The sequence below is a fragment of the Eschrichtius robustus genome, chromosome 2, assembly GCF_028021215.1.
Source record: "Eschrichtius robustus isolate mEscRob2 chromosome 2, mEscRob2.pri, whole genome shotgun sequence".
NCBI classification, from domain to species: domain Eukaryota; kingdom Metazoa; phylum Chordata; class Mammalia; order Artiodactyla; family Eschrichtiidae; genus Eschrichtius; species Eschrichtius robustus.
In genome coordinates, this window is record NC_090825.1 from 40,421,375 (window position 1) to 40,441,579 (window position 20,205).

Consider the following 20,205-nt stretch of genomic DNA (forward strand, 5'->3'; position numbering starts at 1 on the left):
TGATGCTAATAGGCCAATATTTTGATAAAATAGAAGTGCTCATAAGTAATAAAAAGGAAAGACAAAGAAAAATAAATATGTGGTACCTACACTTAAATCAGAACTAGTAGAGAAGAAAAGTCTGAACATTCTGTTACTTGACTACTTTGAGAAGGGAGTAGGGAATGAAATTTTTAAATCTTTGATCTCTAGAACTTTTATAAGATATTACATAATTTTTTAAGATTTTACATGAAGTAAGTACAGTGAAATTAAAAGACCTTAGTTTAAGTTGGCAATGGAGCAATCTGCATTTATTTGTTAATATTTATCAAGGCCACAGACAACTTGAGCTAGTGGAGCACTTCATGCAAATTTAGAAGGGCCATAGACTCCTAAGTGTTAATGACCTAGAAGTCTGAATTGAATTGAAGGGCTCATTCTACTTATAACAGGCTGGGGCAGTGTGAATTTCACAGCTATATAACATTCTCCTAATTCTTTGCTCAGTGTCTCTTATTTTCTCAGCACTGTTGACCTTCATCTTCACTCTGCTTTAATCAGATACCTTTACAAAAAATGCTAAATATTCTCCTAGTGTTAAAAAAGAAATGAGAACTGTAGGTTCACCTTCCCTTAAACCTACTTCCTGCCCTTTTTCATCGAGTTGTGAGTTCCTTCCTTCCACTGCCATAACTCCTTGGAAGAAGTGTCTATACTCCCTTCTCCACATCCTTGAAACATATGGCTCTGCCATCAGGTAAACATGGTCCTGCCTCAAGCCTCATCCTCTTTAGCTTCCCTGAACATTTGACAATAATGAGCACGCACTGCTATTTCTACTCCAGTTGCCATGACACCACACACTTCTAGAAAACCTGCCAACTTTTTGTCAACAAGTTTGCATCTTCACTGGCTCCTTTCCCTATTTTTTCTTCACCAAACAGAGCCCACTCTTTTATACCCCTGTTCTCTTAGGCTTTGTATCCATTGTATACACATGAGCCATCAGCCCTGCCTGGGTTACCCCATTGCTTTGTCATTAGCCCTGACCTCTCTCCTACAATTCACACAGGCATCCAGCTGATGCTGAAAATCCTTATTTGGAGTGTTGGCTCACTAATCAAATTCAGTACATTCTAAACTGGCCTTACTCTTTTCCCTACCCCTCCTCATGACTCTGCCATTTTGATTCATGTGTCCACCTTTTCCCCTAGTCATTCAGACTAAACACTTGATGGTTCACTTTATTCTTTCTGCTCCTCCTTAGGTCACATATCTGGTCAGTCACCACATCCTGTCCTTTCTTTTTCTGAATTTCCTATTTTATCTGTCCCTTCTTTTTTCAGTATATTATGTGTTCTAGTTGCTGCTTCTGTCAACTGCCCACTCTCCCTATATATCTCAAAAGTAGATGCCCTACAAGAGAAGATATGATTGGTTTGGTTAATCTTTTTTGTCCCGATTAAGATGTCTTTTGGAGCCAAGCCATCTCAGAGGCTGCTGGCCAATTGCCATTATGCGAAGTACCCTTCCTGTTCCAGTAAAGTAGACTTAGGGGAAGACTAAGATGACATAGAAAAATGGCCTCGTAGGAGTTAGAAACAGCAGAGGGCCTGTGTTTTTCCCAGGGAATGTGGGTGTGGCATTTTTCCCTGGGAAGAGCCCGGGGGCCTGGCAAGCTTCCTTCGCAAGGAGAATGGCCACTCTCTGTTAAAATGGGACTCATATGGCTTTCATGATCTTTTCAAAATTTGGTTTTTCTCCCCAGCGTCCCTGTCTCACCACAGTTTCCCAAGCTAACAGGATTCTTTCCATTGTTAGGAGAGTCACCTAACTTCTCACACCTTCTGGAATTTAATTACTTCTATTTCTTTCTCTTTTTCTTCTTCTTCCTCCTCCTCCTCCTTCTTCATCGGTTTCTTTACAACACCAAATAGAATTCCGATACTCTTTTAGTAAATATTGCCATTTTCCATTGATCTTATCTGAGTGCCTACACTTACAATTTACTGTTCCAAGCCCTGCAGGCAATCAAAACTAAATGAGGCATGGTTTCTACCCACAGCAAGCTTATAATCCTACATGAGCTCTACTGTATGTCATAAAGAGTATAATTCACTCAAAAATTATTTGATGTGAGTAGGAGAATTCAACTTTGGCTGAGAAATATGAAATATTTTTCCATATTTCTATATTCTGCTATATAGAATACAAAAAAAGCTTTAGGAAATAAAATGATAGTCTCAGTTTTACATATGTTGAATTTAAAGAGCTCCTTACACTTTCAGGTGAAAATATTCAATGCATTGAATACAAAAACTTGAAGATAGGAGGGATGAATGGAAGCAAATATAGACTTTGAATTGTCATCATGTAGGTGGTGGTGGTGAACCTATATGATGACACCAGAAATCATGTGCAACAAGAGAATCCAACAGACAGAAAAAAAGTTGTTGGACAACTTGTTAACCATCTAGAAACAAAATAAAGCTGAATCCCTGCCTCACTCCTTGAATCAAAATAAATTTCAGCTGGACCACCAATTTAAATCTAAGAAAATGAAACCATTAAAAGACTATGAGAAAACTTGGGTGATGAAAGAGAAAAGTCTTAGAGATAAGTCCTTTTAAAATACCATGTCAAATATAAAAGATACACACGCAAAAGTTAATGGATTTGATTATATCAAAATATAAAATTTCTGTACAGAATTAATATCACTAAAATTCAAAAAGTGATTAATGAACTGACAATTATTTACAGTATATATGACAAAGGATAATTTTCTTTATTAACAAAAGTCTTACTTGCCAGGGAAGTGATGAAAAACAAAGAAAAATGGGCAAAGATAAAGAAAAATCAAGAGTTCACGAAGGAAGAAATATCAATGGCTAATAAACATATTAAAAATACTCATCATCCTTCATAGTGAACAAGTACATATTAAAATAACAATTATATATTATTTCTCACTTATAAGAGTATCCCAGATTAAAAAGTTAATAATGCTCATTGTTATGGAAAGGAGGTGGAGAAAATTGCATTCTTGTACACTGATGGCAGTATAAATTGGTGGAATTTTTTTTATAAATTTATTTATTTATTTGTTTGTTTTTTACTTTTGGCTGCATTGGGTCTTCATTGCTGCGTGGGGGCTTTCTCTAGTTGCAGTGAGCAGGGGCTACCCTTTGTTGCGGTGCGCAGGCTTCTCATTGTTGTGGCTTCTCTTGTTGTAGAGCACGGGCTCTAGGCACATGGGCTTCAGTAGTTGTGGCATGCAGGCTCAGTAGTTGTGGCTCGCAGGCTCTAGAGCGCAGGCTTAGTGGTTGTGGCACATGGGCTTAGTTGCTCCGCGGCATGTGGGATCTTCCCAGACCAGGGATCGAACCCGTGTCCCCTGCATTGGCAGGCGGATTCTTAACCACTGCACCACCAGGGAAGCCCTAAATTGGTGGAATTTTTGAAGAGCAATTTAGTATTTTATTTATCAAAATTTGAAATGTGTAAATACTTTGTCTAAGTAATTTCTCTGCTAAGATTTTACCTACTGACACATTTGAAAAAGTATGCCAAGATAGATACACAAGGACATTCATTATAGCATTATTTGTAAAACTCAAAACAGCCTAAATGCATAATAATGGGAATTGGTTAAATAAACTATGGTTCCTCAAAATAATGAAATATTATGTAGCCATTAAAAAAGGAGAAGTCTAAACTAGTGGTTACCAGTGGTGGGGGAGGGGCAACATAAGGGTGGAGGACTGGGAGGCACAAACTACTGGGTGTAAGATGGGCTCAAGGATGCACAACGCGGGGAATAGAGCCAATATTTTGTAATAACTGTAAATGGAAATTAACCTTTAAAAATTGTATAGAAATAAAATCAGAAAATCAAAATCAAACACAAAAAGGAGAGTTCTATATGTGCTGATATGGAAAGGTCTCTATCAAAATGAAAAACAACTGCATAGAATAGGTTCCCATTTTTATAGAAGTCTAAGGAGTAACTTTTGCATATATTTCTCTAGATGAAACATTTTCTAGAAGGAAACATAAGCTGATAATAGTGATTACCTTTGGAATAGTGGCTTGGTGTGAAATTTTTGTTTTACACCTTTCCGAATGCTTTGGATTTCTTTTACCACGTATATTTATTACTTTTTAAAAAACAATTTACTGTTGAAAAAAATAAATGCAGATCCAATGAGTAATATTTATGACAGGAATGAATATCTTTACCCTGTTGATTAGTTTTAATGCGTTTAATCTTATTAGCAGAAGGTAATTCTAAGGATTCCTGATGTAAATACACACACACCCACACACCATGGAAACCATGGAAGTTATTTTTAATGCCAAGCAAGATTTATATTTTTATATGTTTCTCTACAAGCTACGAATAGAATGTAGTTCAGAAGTCACCAGCACTGATAGAGAAATTCTAAATCACAATAGATTATGCTCAAGTCAGTTTCATATTTATATTTCTAACCAGAGGTCCACGTGTTTAGTTTATTTTTTGATAGTGAGTTTTTATTTTATCTGCCACAGAGATTCTGCTTATTCAGCAGCTGCTGGTGGACGACCAGGTGCTACCAAAGTCATGGTGGTTGTAACTGATGGTGAATCCCATGATGGTTCAATGTTGAAAGCCGTAATTGATCAATGTAACAATGACAATATACTGAGGTTTGGCATAGCAGTAAGTGGCTTTTCTTTTTACTTGTCTTTCAGTTGATGGGTAAATATTCCTTTATAACATCACTTCTGAAGACTGCACTTTCTTATTGGCTGTTCATAGCTTAATATAAAAGAATATTTTTACTCTATCTCTGCTTCTTGCTGATTTGCAGTCCTGTCAACAAAGAGGATATGGAAGTGTTACTTGATTTACTTCTCCAGAGGGCCTATTGTGTTCAGAAATAGCCTAGAAAATACTAATAGGAAAATTGAAGTACAACACTAATGGCCTTCTCCCCTCTTCCTCTATTTTCAAGGTTCTTGGGTACTTAAACAGAAATGCCCTTGATACTAAAAATTTAATAAAAGAAATTAAAGCAATTGCCAGTATTCCAACAGAAAGATACTTTTTCAATGTTTCTGATGAAGCAGCTCTACTAGAAAAGGCTGGGACATTAGGAGAACAAATTTTCAGCATTGAAGGTAAAAGAACTCCTTCTTTCCAGAATTTTCTTTCAAATTTTTTTCAAGAAAACAAACTTATGTTTACCAGGTTGTAAGGGGGGAAGGGATAAACTGGGAGATTGGGATTGACATATACACACTACTGTATATAAAATAGATAACTAATAAGGACTTACTGTATAGCACAGGGAACTCTACTCAATACTCTGTAATGGCCTATATGGGAAAAGAATCTAAAAAAGAGTGGATATATGTATTTGTATAACTGACTCACTTTGCTTTATACCTGAAACTAACACAACATTGTAAATCAACTATACTCCAATAAAAATTAAAAATAAAATAAAATGTTCTTCAGAAACTTAAAAAAAAAAAGAATTCTTTATTACCACATACTTGTTCTATTAATGTTAACTTATATACCTTATGTAAAGAGAACTCCTAAATAGCATCAGTAAGAAAAATAGACAAAGAATGATGAATAAGTAGTTTATAAAAGATAAAATACAAATGGCCAATAAACATAAGAAAATATTCCCAATTTTAGTAATTATTTTAAAATATAAATGAAATCAATGTTACTTTGTGTCTAAAAGATAACAAAGATTAGTAATGTTTAATCTTGGAGAGATTATGGGGAAGCAAAAAAGCTCATACACTATAAGATTATAAACTGTATAACCTTTTGGGGTGGCAACTTAGTAATATCTATTATAATCATAAATAGTTTTACCTTTCCATACTGTAAACAGTTTTTGTAATCATAAAAAATTTTACCTTTTTACACTGTTACATAATTTCTGAAATTCTTGAATTTGTTTGCAACAAACACGTATACTTTTAAAATTAGAAAAATACAGTGAAGATTTTTAATAGTTCAAATTTTGAGGAAACATTTTACTTACCACATCTACAATAATTTACTTCTATGGCCTTGGAAGGTCTAGTCTCTATAGAAATATCATGTGTTCAAGAGCTCATTATAAGGAGGACTAGAACAAAATTCCCAGTTGGTAAAAAGTCCCACATGACCCAAATCCTGGTTCCTGATGGTTAACCCAAATAACTCTCATATTTTATTGAGCACCTACTATGATCAAGTACTGCTTCAGAAGCTGGATCCAAGGGGATTGTGTAAATTAAGTATTAATCCCTATAGTCAGATCTTTATCTCCTGATTATCCACTGGAAGGGTCTATCTAAAAACTTTTATTCTTCTCTACATTAATGTGGCAGTCCAGAAATTTAGCTTCCTTTTTGCAAAGATTAGTGAAATGTAACCGCTTTGGCCACATGTATGGAAAATGAGTTCTAATTGAGTCTTATGGTGCTAGTGTCAGAGGCAAGCACATATGTAGAACTTGGACCAACTTCCCAATTGGTAAAATTCCTACTCAGTCTTGAATCCTAGTTCCTGAAGCCTAATCCAAATATCTCTCAGCACAGTCTTCACTACAGAGCAATTGCCTGGCTCCTCCAACTGCATCTGAGATATATGTGCATTTATTACTACAAATATTTAAAAGCTAAAAATTCAGTTAGGTTCTTAGCAAGTAATGATAATTTTTTTTAAAAAAGATAATCATGTCAGTTTTCATCTTACCTCATCCCCTATGCTGAGTATGCCAATAAATATATTAATGTATGATCAAGATTAATGCCAACTTCAAACACTACCTCAGAAGCACTGTGGATTTCTACATCTGTTAGAACACTTTCTTAGATACTCCTCCCTCTTAGAATCTGACAGCTCTATATTTTTGAGTAGACATCAGAACACTTTGTGTGTGTGTGTGTGTGTGTGTGTTTGTGTGTGTGTGTGTTTGTGTGTGTGTGTGCACGTGCACATGTGTTTGAAAATTTTATTTAAGACTGATAACAGTGATATGATTTCTGAAACTGTTTCCTAGGTACTGTTCAAGGAGGAGACAACTTCCAAATGGAAATGTCACAAGTGGGATTCAGCGCAGATTACTCTCCTCAAAATGTGTGTATATCAGATAACATTTGCCTTAATACTTCCGGGTGCAGTAACCCCATACTAAAGTGGGAAAAACAGCCATCTAGTTAGTGATCAACAGTTTTTTTATGGGAAAAAAATGATAATATACAAGAAAGCTTTTGAGTGCTCCAGGGAACAGGCACTATATTAATTCAAGGTATTATCACTGCAGGAATTTTCTTTATATCAATTAACTACCGGAAAAATTTGTTAAAAACACACACTCTTTTCATCACTGTCGTCGAATTCTGAGTTGCCGGCGTATCTTTTTTCTAAGAGCAGAGACAGAAAAAAATAGTTGAAAAAGTAAGGAGTTAGGAAAAGAGTGAGATGGGACATCTTCTTAGCTTAGGGAAGTCCATTCTTTCTTAGAAACATCCATCTCACAGTCCTCTGATTCTAATTCTACTCAGGATATGAGTTCAGTAGTAATAATAGTAAAAGAGGCAAAGAGACAGGTGACACTGGGAAATGCTCAGGGAACAGTATGAACTCAGGGGATTTGATTGGCAGAATAAAGGACCAGGATCACCTTATTTCTCTCTATAGTAAAAGGTGCTAACCTTTTCTGGATCAACAGTTGTTACAGATGAAAGTTATGGGTCTTTCCCTCAGAAAAAATCTAAGTGAACCCACACAGAGAGAATTTTTCACACAATTTCCTGAGGTTTTATACACTCCCTGAAGCCCCTTCCTGCACCCAGATTCAGAGTCCTGGATTTATAACAATCATTCACATAATTTCATGGTCTCTTATCCTCAAAATGGGACACATTATTTCCCTGTTTGCTATTTTTTTAATGGCTTTGTATTTTTCATTCCAAAATCATATCTTGATAAACCATAATGGAAAAGAAAATGAAAAAGAACTTTGCTGTACAGTAGAAATTAATTCAACATTGTAAATACTTCGATAAAATAAGTTTAAAAAAATTAACAAAAAAAAACCCCAAATCGTATCTTTGATGTTTTCTAAGATCTAAGATCAAAAACTTAAAAATAAGAAGTCCCATCCTGACCAACCCTACCTTCTGCGATGACTTGTACCTTTGAATATTCAGATTGGGTTTTGAGTCAATCCCGAGTGGCCTGTCCTCTTTGGCCCTTCCCCACTGGTGCTGACCAATGGCAGTCTTTCTTCTCATATCGAGTGTCACAGCTTCAGGTTCCTTTTGTAGCTGTGCCGTATTCAAATAGATGGGATAGGATAGAGAGGATTAGAGGCACATTTGAGAAGGAGTAAAGAAGAAAGAGAAAGAAGTTGAAGACAGACCAGGTCAGAAGAGGGCCGGCACGACAGGTCCGGGCTAGCAGCGCCCACCTCTCCTCCTCTGGCAGCAGCACTTCCTGCTTCTGGAGCATGCGTCATATCCTGAGCTCTTCTTAGGAATGTGTGAGGCTGGAGGCTCACTTCTGACTCCTTTCTAAAGGCTCACAACTGTTTGTCATTTGCAAACATGTGCCTTTGCATGGAAATTTGAAGATGGCTATGTGCCCCTCCTGTGCTGTGGTACAGATTTATCTTTAAAATGTGTTGTACTAAACAGAGCCCAAGGTAACATAGCCCGTGGGAAGGCTCTTTTTCCGGCACAAAATATATCAAAACAATTCAGAGATACATCAACACACAGCCTGTTAAAAAAAAAACAAAATTCAGCTGAGTGAATTTGAAGATCTAAGCAGCTTTATTTAATGATTCATGAATCAGGCAGCATCCCATCTAACAAACAGAAAGGAGCTCCAAGGAGCTGTAGAAAATGGAAGGCTTTTACAGGCAGAAGGGGAAACAGTTGTATTGGGTCAGGCAAGGTCACCTTCCTGTAGGGGACAGAAGGGCTCTATCAGGTGGATTACCTCACCAGTGCTGACCAGGAAATTCCAAACTGACCAGTTAAGATCACATTCCTGGGAGGGGGGCGTTTGAAACTGCAATTAGGTTCGGTATTAAGTCTGGGTTTGGTGACGTGGACTTGGCACAAGTGTTTCCATTTTTGGCCTGTTGTCTCTTTTCTTTTTAGCAATTCGTATACATTTTACTTCATCACACTTAGTTTTTTTTCTTTAAATTTAGACCATTTGTTTCAGTGTTTGGCACACACTACACTCTTATGCTTTACAGGTGATGTTAATGCTTTTCATTTTTCAATTATTTTAGGATATTCTGATGCTGGGTGCAGTAGGAGCTTATGACTGGAGTGGGACTGTTGTCCAGCAGACACCTCATGGACATTTGATCTTTCCTAAACAAGCCTTTGACCAAATTCTGCAAGACAGAAATCACAGTTCATATTTAGGTAAGGCCTAGCAGCATTTGGCTCAGCAAATTTAAATCCCATCCTTTAAACTAGCGTCTTGTTGGATCTCAGGGTCAGTTCAGCAAAGTGCTTGAGCTATCCTCTAATTGTTATATTTGTTGCACATATTTCTGTTGCCTCTTTGCCAGTCAGGCCTTAGCCCGTAACTACTTAATGAAATGCCGTATATTTGGCTCATTAATCTCTTCTGGCTGTTCCAGCAGTTGTTATTCCTGGGGCATGATTGTGTTTCTCCAAAATAGAAATAGTTCCTAAACGTCAATACCGTAAGTGGTGGTCTTATATCAATTTGGAGTTCCTAGTCTTTTTGTTCGTGAAATAAGCAGCCACCAATTTCAAGCACCTACTATGGGACAGCTCCTGAGCTGGCTCTTCTATCTACGTAACATTTAATCCCTCCAACTACCCTTTGAAGGAAATATCATTATCCTCATTTTACCTTTGAAAGCCAAAGAGGTTAATTACTTGCCTAAAGATAAAAAACTTACTAAAAGTGGCAAGTCCAAAATTTGAACCTGGGACTGTCTGACTCCAAAGCTTATGTTCTTTCCACTGTGCAAATTTCCACCTTTTAAATTCATTTAGTTATTCATTCAAGAAATATTGGTTGAGTGTCAGATTCATGAGTGGCTGATGGGGACAACCCAGAATCTAGGGCCAGCTTCATAGGGAGATGCCCCACCTCCACTGGGCAGTGCTGGTGGCCAAGGGGCAGAAGCAGTTTATCTTAGAAAAAGGAGGATGTGTACTCAGGAGCTCTAGCGACTGTGCGTCACACTAACGAAGGGGACCTCTGATCACCTCCGCTAAATTCACAAGCCCATCTGGCCAAGATATTCAGTAGTACCTACTCTGTAACCCCTTCTCTCCTAGGTTACTCTGTGGCTTCAATTTCTACTGGAAAAAGTGTCCACTTTGTTGCTGGAGCTCCTCGGGCAAATTATACCGGCCAGATAGTGCTGTACAGTGTTAATGAGAGCGGCAATATCACAGTTATTCAGTCTCACAGAGGTGACCAGGTAAATTCCATTGTTTAAGAAGATGAAATTAATTTCAGGGACAACAGGACAGATGGGGAGTTAGTAGAAATGGAAACTAACATTTATTGAGTGCCTCTCCTGGAGCTGGCTCTGTAATCTGTGTTTACTTGAATATTCCTTAAATCTTCACAACAGGACTGAGATCTACCATCCCCTTTTGACAGGTTACTGAGGGTTTAACTACCTTTCTAAGGCCACATAGCTTTCATGGGGTGAAGCTGTCATTAAAGCCCAGTGATGCCAGGCACCTAACCAGTGCTTTGTAGGCAAGCCCCTACGAGGAGCCAAGGATCTGGAGGAGAAATAAGGAGAAGAAGGGAGCAGGATAGCATTATAAAGACTGAGCTACTACATCTGGGCTTGTCAAGGTGTCCTGTGGCTTTGACATTTCTAAAAGTAAAACAACTCCCTTCTCTGCCACTTTCTTCTGATGCGTGACGGTTTGGTAGTCAGAACCTGTGACGCCCCCCAGTCATGGCCCACGAGAGCAAAGGCCAGCTGATAGATTCCTATTTCCTTGCGAAGTAGTTTTGACTCATGGACTTTGCACATATTTGAAATGAGCATCACTGAACTCTAACAGCCAACAGAAAATTTTCTTCCTTAAACCAGAGAAACCGACTATCCACAGATTTCCCTTCTCTGGGATTAAATCTGATCCACTGTCTCTATGGACTTTCCAGGAGTAAGAAGATCTGAGTCTTTGACTTCCTTGACCACAAACCAGCTATGGTCACATACTTTTCCCTCCTCTTTAATATTTTAAAGAAGGGTGCTTTTATTCTGAGAAAAGTAATGCAAGTGTTATGGAAGGAATCATTTCTTATTCATTTCTGAATCCTCAAGAGGCATTCACGTAGGCATACGTTGAACCTTGGTTGAATGGAATGATGATCATTCAGATTCCCAGCCTCTCATTTCCTTTTATCAGCAACTAGTTCTCCAGCGCAATCTATCTGGGAACGACTCTACTGTCCCAGATCATGCCATGGACACTTACATCACTCGTGCTTTCCCACTCCACTCCACCTAGCAAATTCCTTGCCGTCTTCTAAGATGTAATTCAAATAATACTTAATCTTTCTAAGCCTTTCTGACTCCTGGGCACTCTGATCACACAGCATTTGTTACTTGCCTCTATTATAATATATTTTACCACGGAAGCACAATTATTTGTTCTGCCTCCCTCTTCCCCTCCTGCCTTTCTGTACAACATCTCACAAAGTTTCTAAGTGTTTCTTAAATGTGGTCTTTTACCCACCAGCATCAGAAGCACCTGGAGTGCTTACTTAAAATACTGTTTTCTTGATCACCCCATGGACATGGTATCAGAATCTCTGGAAATGGGTCTCAGGAATCTGTATTTTACAGATACTTTTTTGGTGATTTTTGTGCACCCTAAGGTCTAAGAACCAAATGTTAGATTGTGATACAGCCGGAGAGGAGGGGCTATGTTATCCATCTTTAGGTACCTAGCACCTTACAGGCAACGAATGCTCAATTTTTGCTTGTTGAATGAGTAAATAGAAGTTCAGCATAATACTAGGAGTATAGGAATCCTAAGGTTGATATGCTTTATTACTCCAGATTGGCTCCTATTTTGGTAGTGTGCTGTGTGCAGTCGATGTGGACAAAGACACCATTACAGATGTGCTCTTGGTAGGTGCGCCAATGTACATGAATGACCTAAAGAAAGAGGAAGGAAGAGTCTACCTGTTTACTATCACAAAGGTAAAAAAAAAAAAAAATTATTAAACTGACTTCGTTTGATTTGCTTTAGTATTGGTAAATAAAAGTTAATCTGCATTTTTGCAGAATTAAGAAAATTTATTATTGAATGGTAATTTTCATATAGAGTATGGTTTATTTATTTATAAATTTATTTATTTATTTTTGGCTGTGTTGGTTGCTGCTCACGGGTTTTCTTTAGTTGCGGCGAGTGGGGGCTACTCTTCGTTGCGGTGCACGGGCTTCTCATTGCGGTGCCTTCTCTTGTTGCGGAGTACGGGCTCTAGGTGCGTGGGCTTCAGTAGTTGCAGCATGTGGGCTCAGTAGTTGTGGCTCACGGGCTCTAGAGCACAGGCTCAGTAGTTCTGGCGCACGGGCTTGGTTGCTCCGAGGCATGTGGGATCTTCCCGGACCAGGGCTTGAACGCGTGTCCCCTGCATTGGCAGGCGGATTCTTAATCGCTGAGCCACCAGGGAAGTCCTAGAGTATGGTTTATATTTCATCATTTTGAGGATGTCACCATTAAGTTATAGTTTTAAAAATCACATTGACAGGCATAACTTAGAGCTTAACGTATAGTGCCCTGCCGTTTTCCACGAGGTCTTTAAATACATATTCTCTTTACAAATAAAGTCATTATAAATGCACATTGCTTTTTGAAATACACACACACACACACACACACACGCACAAACATCTGTGTATTTCTCAAGTATCTCATTCAATGATTCTTCTTTGCTATAAAGGTATAACAATAACAGGGCAAAACTACCTTGTTAATATTTTACAGTGGTAAGTACAAATTTTACCAGGCACTTTAGAAACCTCCATATATTCCTGGATGCTTTCTACAGTAGTTTGTCAGGAAATTCCATTGCTTAGTGTAACATTTAGGTATATATCCAAGTCTTGGAAATTCCAGTTCTTGCACATAAAATTAAGCATACTCTAACATGGAAAAGCCCAGTTTTTCCAACTTGCAGACTGAAGTCTCTCAATCCATGCACATAAGTATAGAGAACTTAGTGAAACCTGAAAGAAAACCAAAATTAAAGGCACAGGTTGACATAGAAAATTAGATGACCAGATACAGAAAGGATGGAAAAAGAGAAGCTAATATTAATATAGTAAATATTATATTTATCTGTTGTGATATTTTGTCCTACCTTATTTATTTAAATTAATGTAAGAGTTAGCCCTTTATCAGAAGCAGTTAAAACAATTTTAAAGCATATAAAGAACGTGCAATTGAGTATTTAATAAGGGAAGAGCGTATCTACTAGTTCGGAAATTTAACAGATCCCCGGTTTCTTAAATGTTTCTTGCTAGTCAGTCTGAATTATCATTAATTGTTGAAGATGAGAAGATCTTCCAGTATTTTACCAGACTCAGCAACAAATTGATTTCCATAAGGTTATTATAGAGGAGAAGGAATCAACACTGACCCAGTTTCATGGGTGAGAAGCATTGCTTTCTTATGAAGTCATGAAATATTTCCATTCTTGATTTCAAAATCTGAAGAAGAAAAAAAAAACACACGACTGTGTCTTTCACAAGAAAATGTCTTTTCTTTGGCAGAATTATTCAGTGTTTCTTATAATGGGATATTAACAATCTCATTTTTCACTTTCTGTGCCATTACAATTATGCCACTGTTGTTCAGTAGTTTTTAACTAAAGGACTAAATTAAGATATTGTGTTTTATTTTGTCTCTACCTTAATTTTATTGAAGAGATTAGTAGATTTTTACCAGAAAATTTTTAAATCAAAAAATTTGGAAACAGATGAGGGAGGATTCTAATATTCTGAAAGGGGGGGAAAAAAGACAAAGAAATGGACATTTTTATGTAGGTTGTGCAGCCACAGTAAAGAGAATTGCTTCCTTTCACCTTGGTTTATGAGCAGATTGATTGCCTATGACCTTACTTGCTAAAAAAATTTTTTGTAAGTCTCATCATAAATAGAGAATTTTGAATTCTAGGTTTAAAATCCTATCCATTTTTAACAGTTTGCAAATTGGTTTGGGCATCATTTGCTGTGAATTTTAATTATAAAAATTGTAAGTTTTTCTCTTTTTTTAATTGAAGTATAGTTGATTTACAATGTCATGTTAGTTTCAGTTCAGCACAGTGATTCAGTTATACATATACAAACAGATATAGATATATTCTTTTTCAGATGCTTTTCCCTTTTAGGTTATTACAAAATATTGAGTATAATTCCCTATGCCATATAGTAGGTCCTTGTTGGTTATCTATTTTATATATAGTATTGTGTATATGTTAACGTAAGGTTTGCTTTAATTGTCCCTTTTCCCCTTTGCAAGGGCGTTTTGAATTGGCACCAATTTCTGGAAGGCCCCGAGGGTGTTGAAAATGCTCGGTTTGGTTCAGCGATTGCAGCTCTTTCAGACATCAATATGGATGGCTTTAATGATGTGATCGTTGGTTCACCTTTGGAAAATCAGAACTCTGGAGCTGTGTACATCTACAATGGTCATGAGGGCACCATTCGCCTGAGGTATTCCCAGGTAATCCAGTTTCGTGGTGATTATTTACATGTGAGTATCCTTCCTTTAGAGCTAGAGAGTATCATGCGGACCATCCAATCCACCCCTCTTGTTTTATAACTTCATTCACTCATTCATCAGATGCTTGGTGAACCTCTACTGTGTGTCAAGCGCTGATAAGTCTCTGGGAATGCTGTAAAGTACCGGACAGACAAAACTGTGCTCTTTGTGGATCTTCCATTCTTGTGGAGGAGACAGGGGAAAAATGAAATAAATAAGATAAAATAATCCAGATAATAATAAATAATAAGGAATTTAAAAAAACTAAAATAGGGAATAAATTTTCAGGGCTGAGAGATATCAGGTATTTGAGTGGGTGACCAAGAAAGCCTCACTGAGAAGGCAACTTTTGAATAAAGACCTGAAGGAAGTGAGCTAGGAGAAGAATCAGGACCCAAACTTGCATCAACTCCTTCCCAGTCCACTGATCTTTCACTGCTTTGTTATTTTATGTGAGAGATTCATGCTGTTTCTTTGATGAAAATGTGGCTGCAAGAATGATAATCAGATGAGATAAGATGTGACTGAAAAATCAATGGAATTCTGTGGAGAATAAAACAACCTGGGAAACGGCCATATAAAGAACATACCAAATACCATATGCTAACACATATATATGGAATCTAAAAAAAATGGTTCTGAAGAACCTAGGGGCAGGACAGGAATAAAGACACAGACGTAGAGAATGGACTTGAGGACACAGGGAGGGGGAAGGGTAAGCTGGGACGAAGTGAGAGAGTGGCATGGACATATAAACACTACCAAAAGTAAAATAGCTAGCTAGTGGGAAGCAGCCGCATAGCACAGGGAGATCAGCTCGGTGCTTTGTGACCACCTAGAGGGGTGGGGTAGGGAGGGTGGGAGGGAGACGCAAGAGGGAGGAGATATGGGGATATATGTATATGTATAGCTGATTCACTTTGTTATAAAGCACAAACTAACACACCATTGTAAAGCAATTATACTCCAATAAAGATGTTAAAAATAAGTAAATAAACAAATTTAAAAAGTATGATTATTAATTCTTGTAATAAATAATTCTAAAGTATTTTTTAAAAAAAAAGAACATACCAGGGCAATGTAGATGCTGCCTTTTTTCTGTTTCAGTTGTCATGCAGTATAATTTCATCTCAAACTTGCTCTTTTAGAAAATCTTGGGGTCTGATGGAGCCTTCAGGAGCCACCTCCAGTACTTTGGGAGATCCCTGGATGGCTATGGAGATTTAAATGGGGATTCCATCACTGATGTGTCTGTTGGTGCCTTTGGCCAGGTCATTCTGCTCTGGTGAGTCAGTGAGAGCCAGACACAAACTAGCTAACGAACAAATGGGCTGCTAGCTAAGTAGAGCAGATTGCTGTGCCAGTATTACTGAAATGTCACATGCGTTATATAAGACTCTACGACATTTATATGTCATAGTTTGCATAGAGGAAGTAATATGTTTTTCCTGGTGGGAGGAAAAAAATATTTGCTTAACATTAGAATCAAGTTTCTCTTCTCTATATAGTGAGCAGAAAAAGTACATTGAAAAGACAAAGCTCTTGAAATGGTATTCAGGATATTTCTGATTATTATCTTCCAAATAGCCTTACCTCAGCTTGCAGAAAAGAATTCTCATGAGAATGCTCTAAAAATACTGAACACTGAGACCACACAAGTAAAGTGCAACTTCTTATGTGGTTAAAAGGTATCTTTTACAATTATTGGTCATAAACAAGAAGCCATTATTTAGGTTTAGCTGACCTCTCGTTGACCTCAGGAGGAGTTGAAGAGCAGGGGGGAACAATAAGGGATTCAAGAGCCACGTGAGTCAAGGACAAAAATAAATATATTGGGCTGGTGAAGGACTGAAATCAAAAAGAAATAGAGAATTTGATCAAGAGTCCCCAAGAAAATATAGTTCAGTTATCCATTCATGTCTGCTGAAAAGTGTGCTTTTTTAAATGTCCAAATACATCAAGAACAGAAAATAAAATTACCTATTGAGTAAATTACATTGAGTTCAATGAAGCTATTTACAGTGTCTCACTTGTGCTTTTAAAGGCTGAAGTGCATTGTTTTTAGTGCAGCATTGGTTTTTTTTTGGCTGCGCTGTGCGCGGCATGTGGGATCTTAGTTCCCCAACCAGGGATCAAACCCGTGCCCCCTGCAGTGAAGGTGCGGAGTCTTAACCACCGGACCACCAGGGAAGTCCCTTAGTGCATCATTTTAATGAAACCTTCATATGGAAAAAATAAAACTCAAGGATAATATTTAAGACTTTGAAAAAAAGAAAATATATTTACTGAATAAAATCAGTTAAAATCAGTTAAAAGTAGCATTAAAATAATACAAGGTATGATTACACATAATTATAAGGCTGATTTGTAAACAGTTTTGTAAGAAATCATACCTTTCAGTGAACATCACCCTGTAGCCACCTTGGTTGGCCTCATGCTTGGTAGGCTATATACTTACTATATTATGACATTCTCTTTTAAGATAGTCCATGGTAGCCAAGCTTTTTTCTTTGAAGGTGAATTTGATTCTTCTAAAAAGTCAAGACACATGGAGTCAAATCAATTTATTGAGGGGATCAGTTAAGCTAGGTTAATGCCGTTTTGTGGTCGCATTCCTATAGGGTGCTAAGACTGGTTTTTCTGGGTAACTTCCTGAGAATAATTTTTTTAACATTTATGTCTTTCAGGTCACAGAGTATTGCTGATGTATCTGTAGTTGCTTCATTCACACCAGAAAAAATCACTTTGCTCAACAAGAATGCTGAGATAAACCTTAAACTCTGTTTCAGTGCCAAGTTTAGACCTGCTAAGCAAAACAATCAAGTGGGTGAGTAAACCTGAAATAATCTATACAACAGATAGGTTTGCATATAGAGTTTTAGTCCTGAACGTAACCCATACTTTGGATTTGGAAACCAAAAGAAGTAAGGGTCTTGCAGACATTTGAATTGCCACATATTTGAGGTGCCTGAGAATGGTTAATTCGGTGTGGAAGGTTTGTTTAGACCTTCATCCGTCATCTCTGGAACGTAACATTCTGCTGCTGAAGGTCATATTTTCAATGACATAATCATAGGCTCTCCCAATCTGTCCTTTAAGTCTCTCTTACCCACACCTTCCTAACTGAAAACCATGGGCACGCGCAGATTACACTGAACTCAAGCCCGTATTAAATGAGTACACTGTAGGTTGGCTTTGCCATGATCTCGATAGTGTGTGTTCAGTACAAGGATCAAATGTTCCTATTCTTAAAAATTTAATAAGCATGAAATAATGAGAAAGTATAAAACAATATATAATTTGTGCCCAGTGTTTCACATTTTCTAAATAATCCAAAGAAGTGAGTGAAAGTCTGAGGCATGTCCTATCAGCAGGAGAGAGTAGGGAAGTCTGTGAGCAGATGTCAGCAGAAGCTGTTGTCGTCTCTCCCTGGATGGGTCCAGTCATCTTCCAGGGCCTGGGTGAGGTCCCACAAGCTCTCTGAAGTCTTTCTAACCACGCGGCCCACCTCCATCTCTCCTGCTCCAATTGTCTCAGTTCCCTCAATATGTAGCCGTTGATTTAGCACTTGATCCAACACTACCTTCTTTCATTTGCTGCTGTTTCATGGGTCCTAATCCCCCTTCATCAGATTTTGGCTCTAAAATTTAGAAACCTGTAGTTCCTACAGCTATTTCATTAGGTGGTGAACAAATAAACTAGCTTAAAGGGTAAAAACATAGAGGCAGGTTATTTGTCACGATTCATACCAAGAAATAAGTAGCTTACGAACACAAAAAGTTCGATTCACATCTTGGCACGCTTTCCATATTTCCTGCTTTTCATATTCATCTGGCATTTTTCCTTTCAGGTGTTCAAACACTGACCCAACTCTGAGTAGCACATCTCACAGACCTGCCTTGTAGCACGTCCATCTCAGTAGCCGCGATAGTTGAGTCGAAAACCATGACTGTATAAACATGAAGTGGCTAGATGGAACGTAGAGCATGGTGATTTTCATTAACAATACTGTATTGTATATTTGAAAGTTGCTGAGTTTAAAAGTTCTCGCCACACACACAAAAATTGTAACTTTGTGAAGTGATGCGTATGTTAACTCACTTTATTGTGGTAATTATTTTGCAATATATAAAATCGCTATGTTGTATACCTTAAACTTACACAATGTTCTATGTCAATGATATTTCAATGAATCTGGGGGAATAAAACATTAAATATAAAAGATTAATTTGGAAAATCTGTTAGTTGGCAGAAATGACTGGTAGGTCACCTCTCCTGGCCCTGAAGCATGGATTTGTCTCATGTATCTTCCAATTTTTGACTGTACTTCACCTCTTCTGTTGCCACACACTCAAAAAGGGCGTTCTGCTTTGAGAATTTCATTCCCTTCCACTCACTGTCTAGGGTCTCCTGCTATTGGTCATCTTTCCCTTTGAATCCTTCTTAATGCCTTAGGTCTACACAGTCATGATCATTTGTCACTTAATTACCTGGCAATAATAGTATGTAAGACAGGAATCCCATCTCCATGACTTTGAAAAGTGAATTTATAAAGCATATGGCTTCTATTATTTATTGCATCAGGTGCACACTCCAGTTTAAAGTTAATAACATAAAAAGGATTATTATATTGCCTATGTGACTATGTATCATTTTTACCAAACTGTTGGAAAAAAATAAAACAGTATAATTACCACACCTACTAACTTTGTCCTAGCTACAATCACTTCCCCAGCATAACTTTTCCTTTGTTTTATTTTCACCATTTATTTTTAGTTCTTGATTCCTTTGTATTTTATCTTTGTTAACCTCATTAAGTCATCGGAGCAAGAAAAATTATACATCACTTCTAATAGATATTTGAAAGGTAGCACATAGAATGCTTTTGGAAGTATATTCAACCTTTAAAATATTGGAAGTAATAAGACAGAGTAGTCCCAAATAAGGCAGTTGATGCTATTAATAGTATGAGATCTTCTCTCTCAGTTTTGGACATGTAGCCAGCAGACTTTATTGAAGGTTCTGATAGTTTGGACATTGGCTACTGACATCAATTTTTATCACATTTGTTTCTCATTTCCATTTCCCTAGGTTAGTATTATATAATACTAGTTAGTATTATACTTCCCTAGGTTAGTATATAAAACAGTATCTCTGTTTTATAGATGAGGAAATGGAGGTTCAAAGAGGTTAAGCAAATTGCCTAAAGCTCGTAAATGGGTGGGATTAGGATTCAAAGCATCTGTCTGATTCAAAACTTGTTACTGCAGTGTTACATGCCTTTCCCCAAGTAAGCATCTAGAATATGCCAGGCACTATACATGTCCCCTTAGAGTATCTAACTTAATCCCCAAATAACAGTGAATCCTCAAAACTGCATAGAAACAGCAGGAACATGGGATCTGATTTCAAAATTACCCA

General features: G+C 37.4%; 1 protein-coding gene across 1 annotated transcript in view; it reads left to right on the forward strand.

Moving 5' to 3' along the window:
• ITGA2 (integrin subunit alpha 2) overlaps positions 1-20,205 on the forward strand; it is a 102,856-nt gene that overhangs the window by 56,434 nt on the left and 26,217 nt on the right. Inside the window, exons 8-16 of the mRNA XM_068532712.1 lie at positions 4,537-4,687; positions 4,983-5,148; positions 7,041-7,117; positions 9,288-9,426; positions 10,321-10,466; positions 12,075-12,218; positions 14,542-14,745; positions 15,933-16,069; positions 17,472-17,611. Of these exons, the coding sequence (XP_068388813.1) occupies positions 4,537-4,687; positions 4,983-5,148; positions 7,041-7,117; positions 9,288-9,426; positions 10,321-10,466; positions 12,075-12,218; positions 14,542-14,745; positions 15,933-16,069; positions 17,472-17,611 (1,304 nt within the window). The remainder of the gene's footprint in view (positions 1-4,536; positions 4,688-4,982; positions 5,149-7,040; positions 7,118-9,287; positions 9,427-10,320; positions 10,467-12,074; positions 12,219-14,541; positions 14,746-15,932; positions 16,070-17,471; positions 17,612-20,205) is intronic.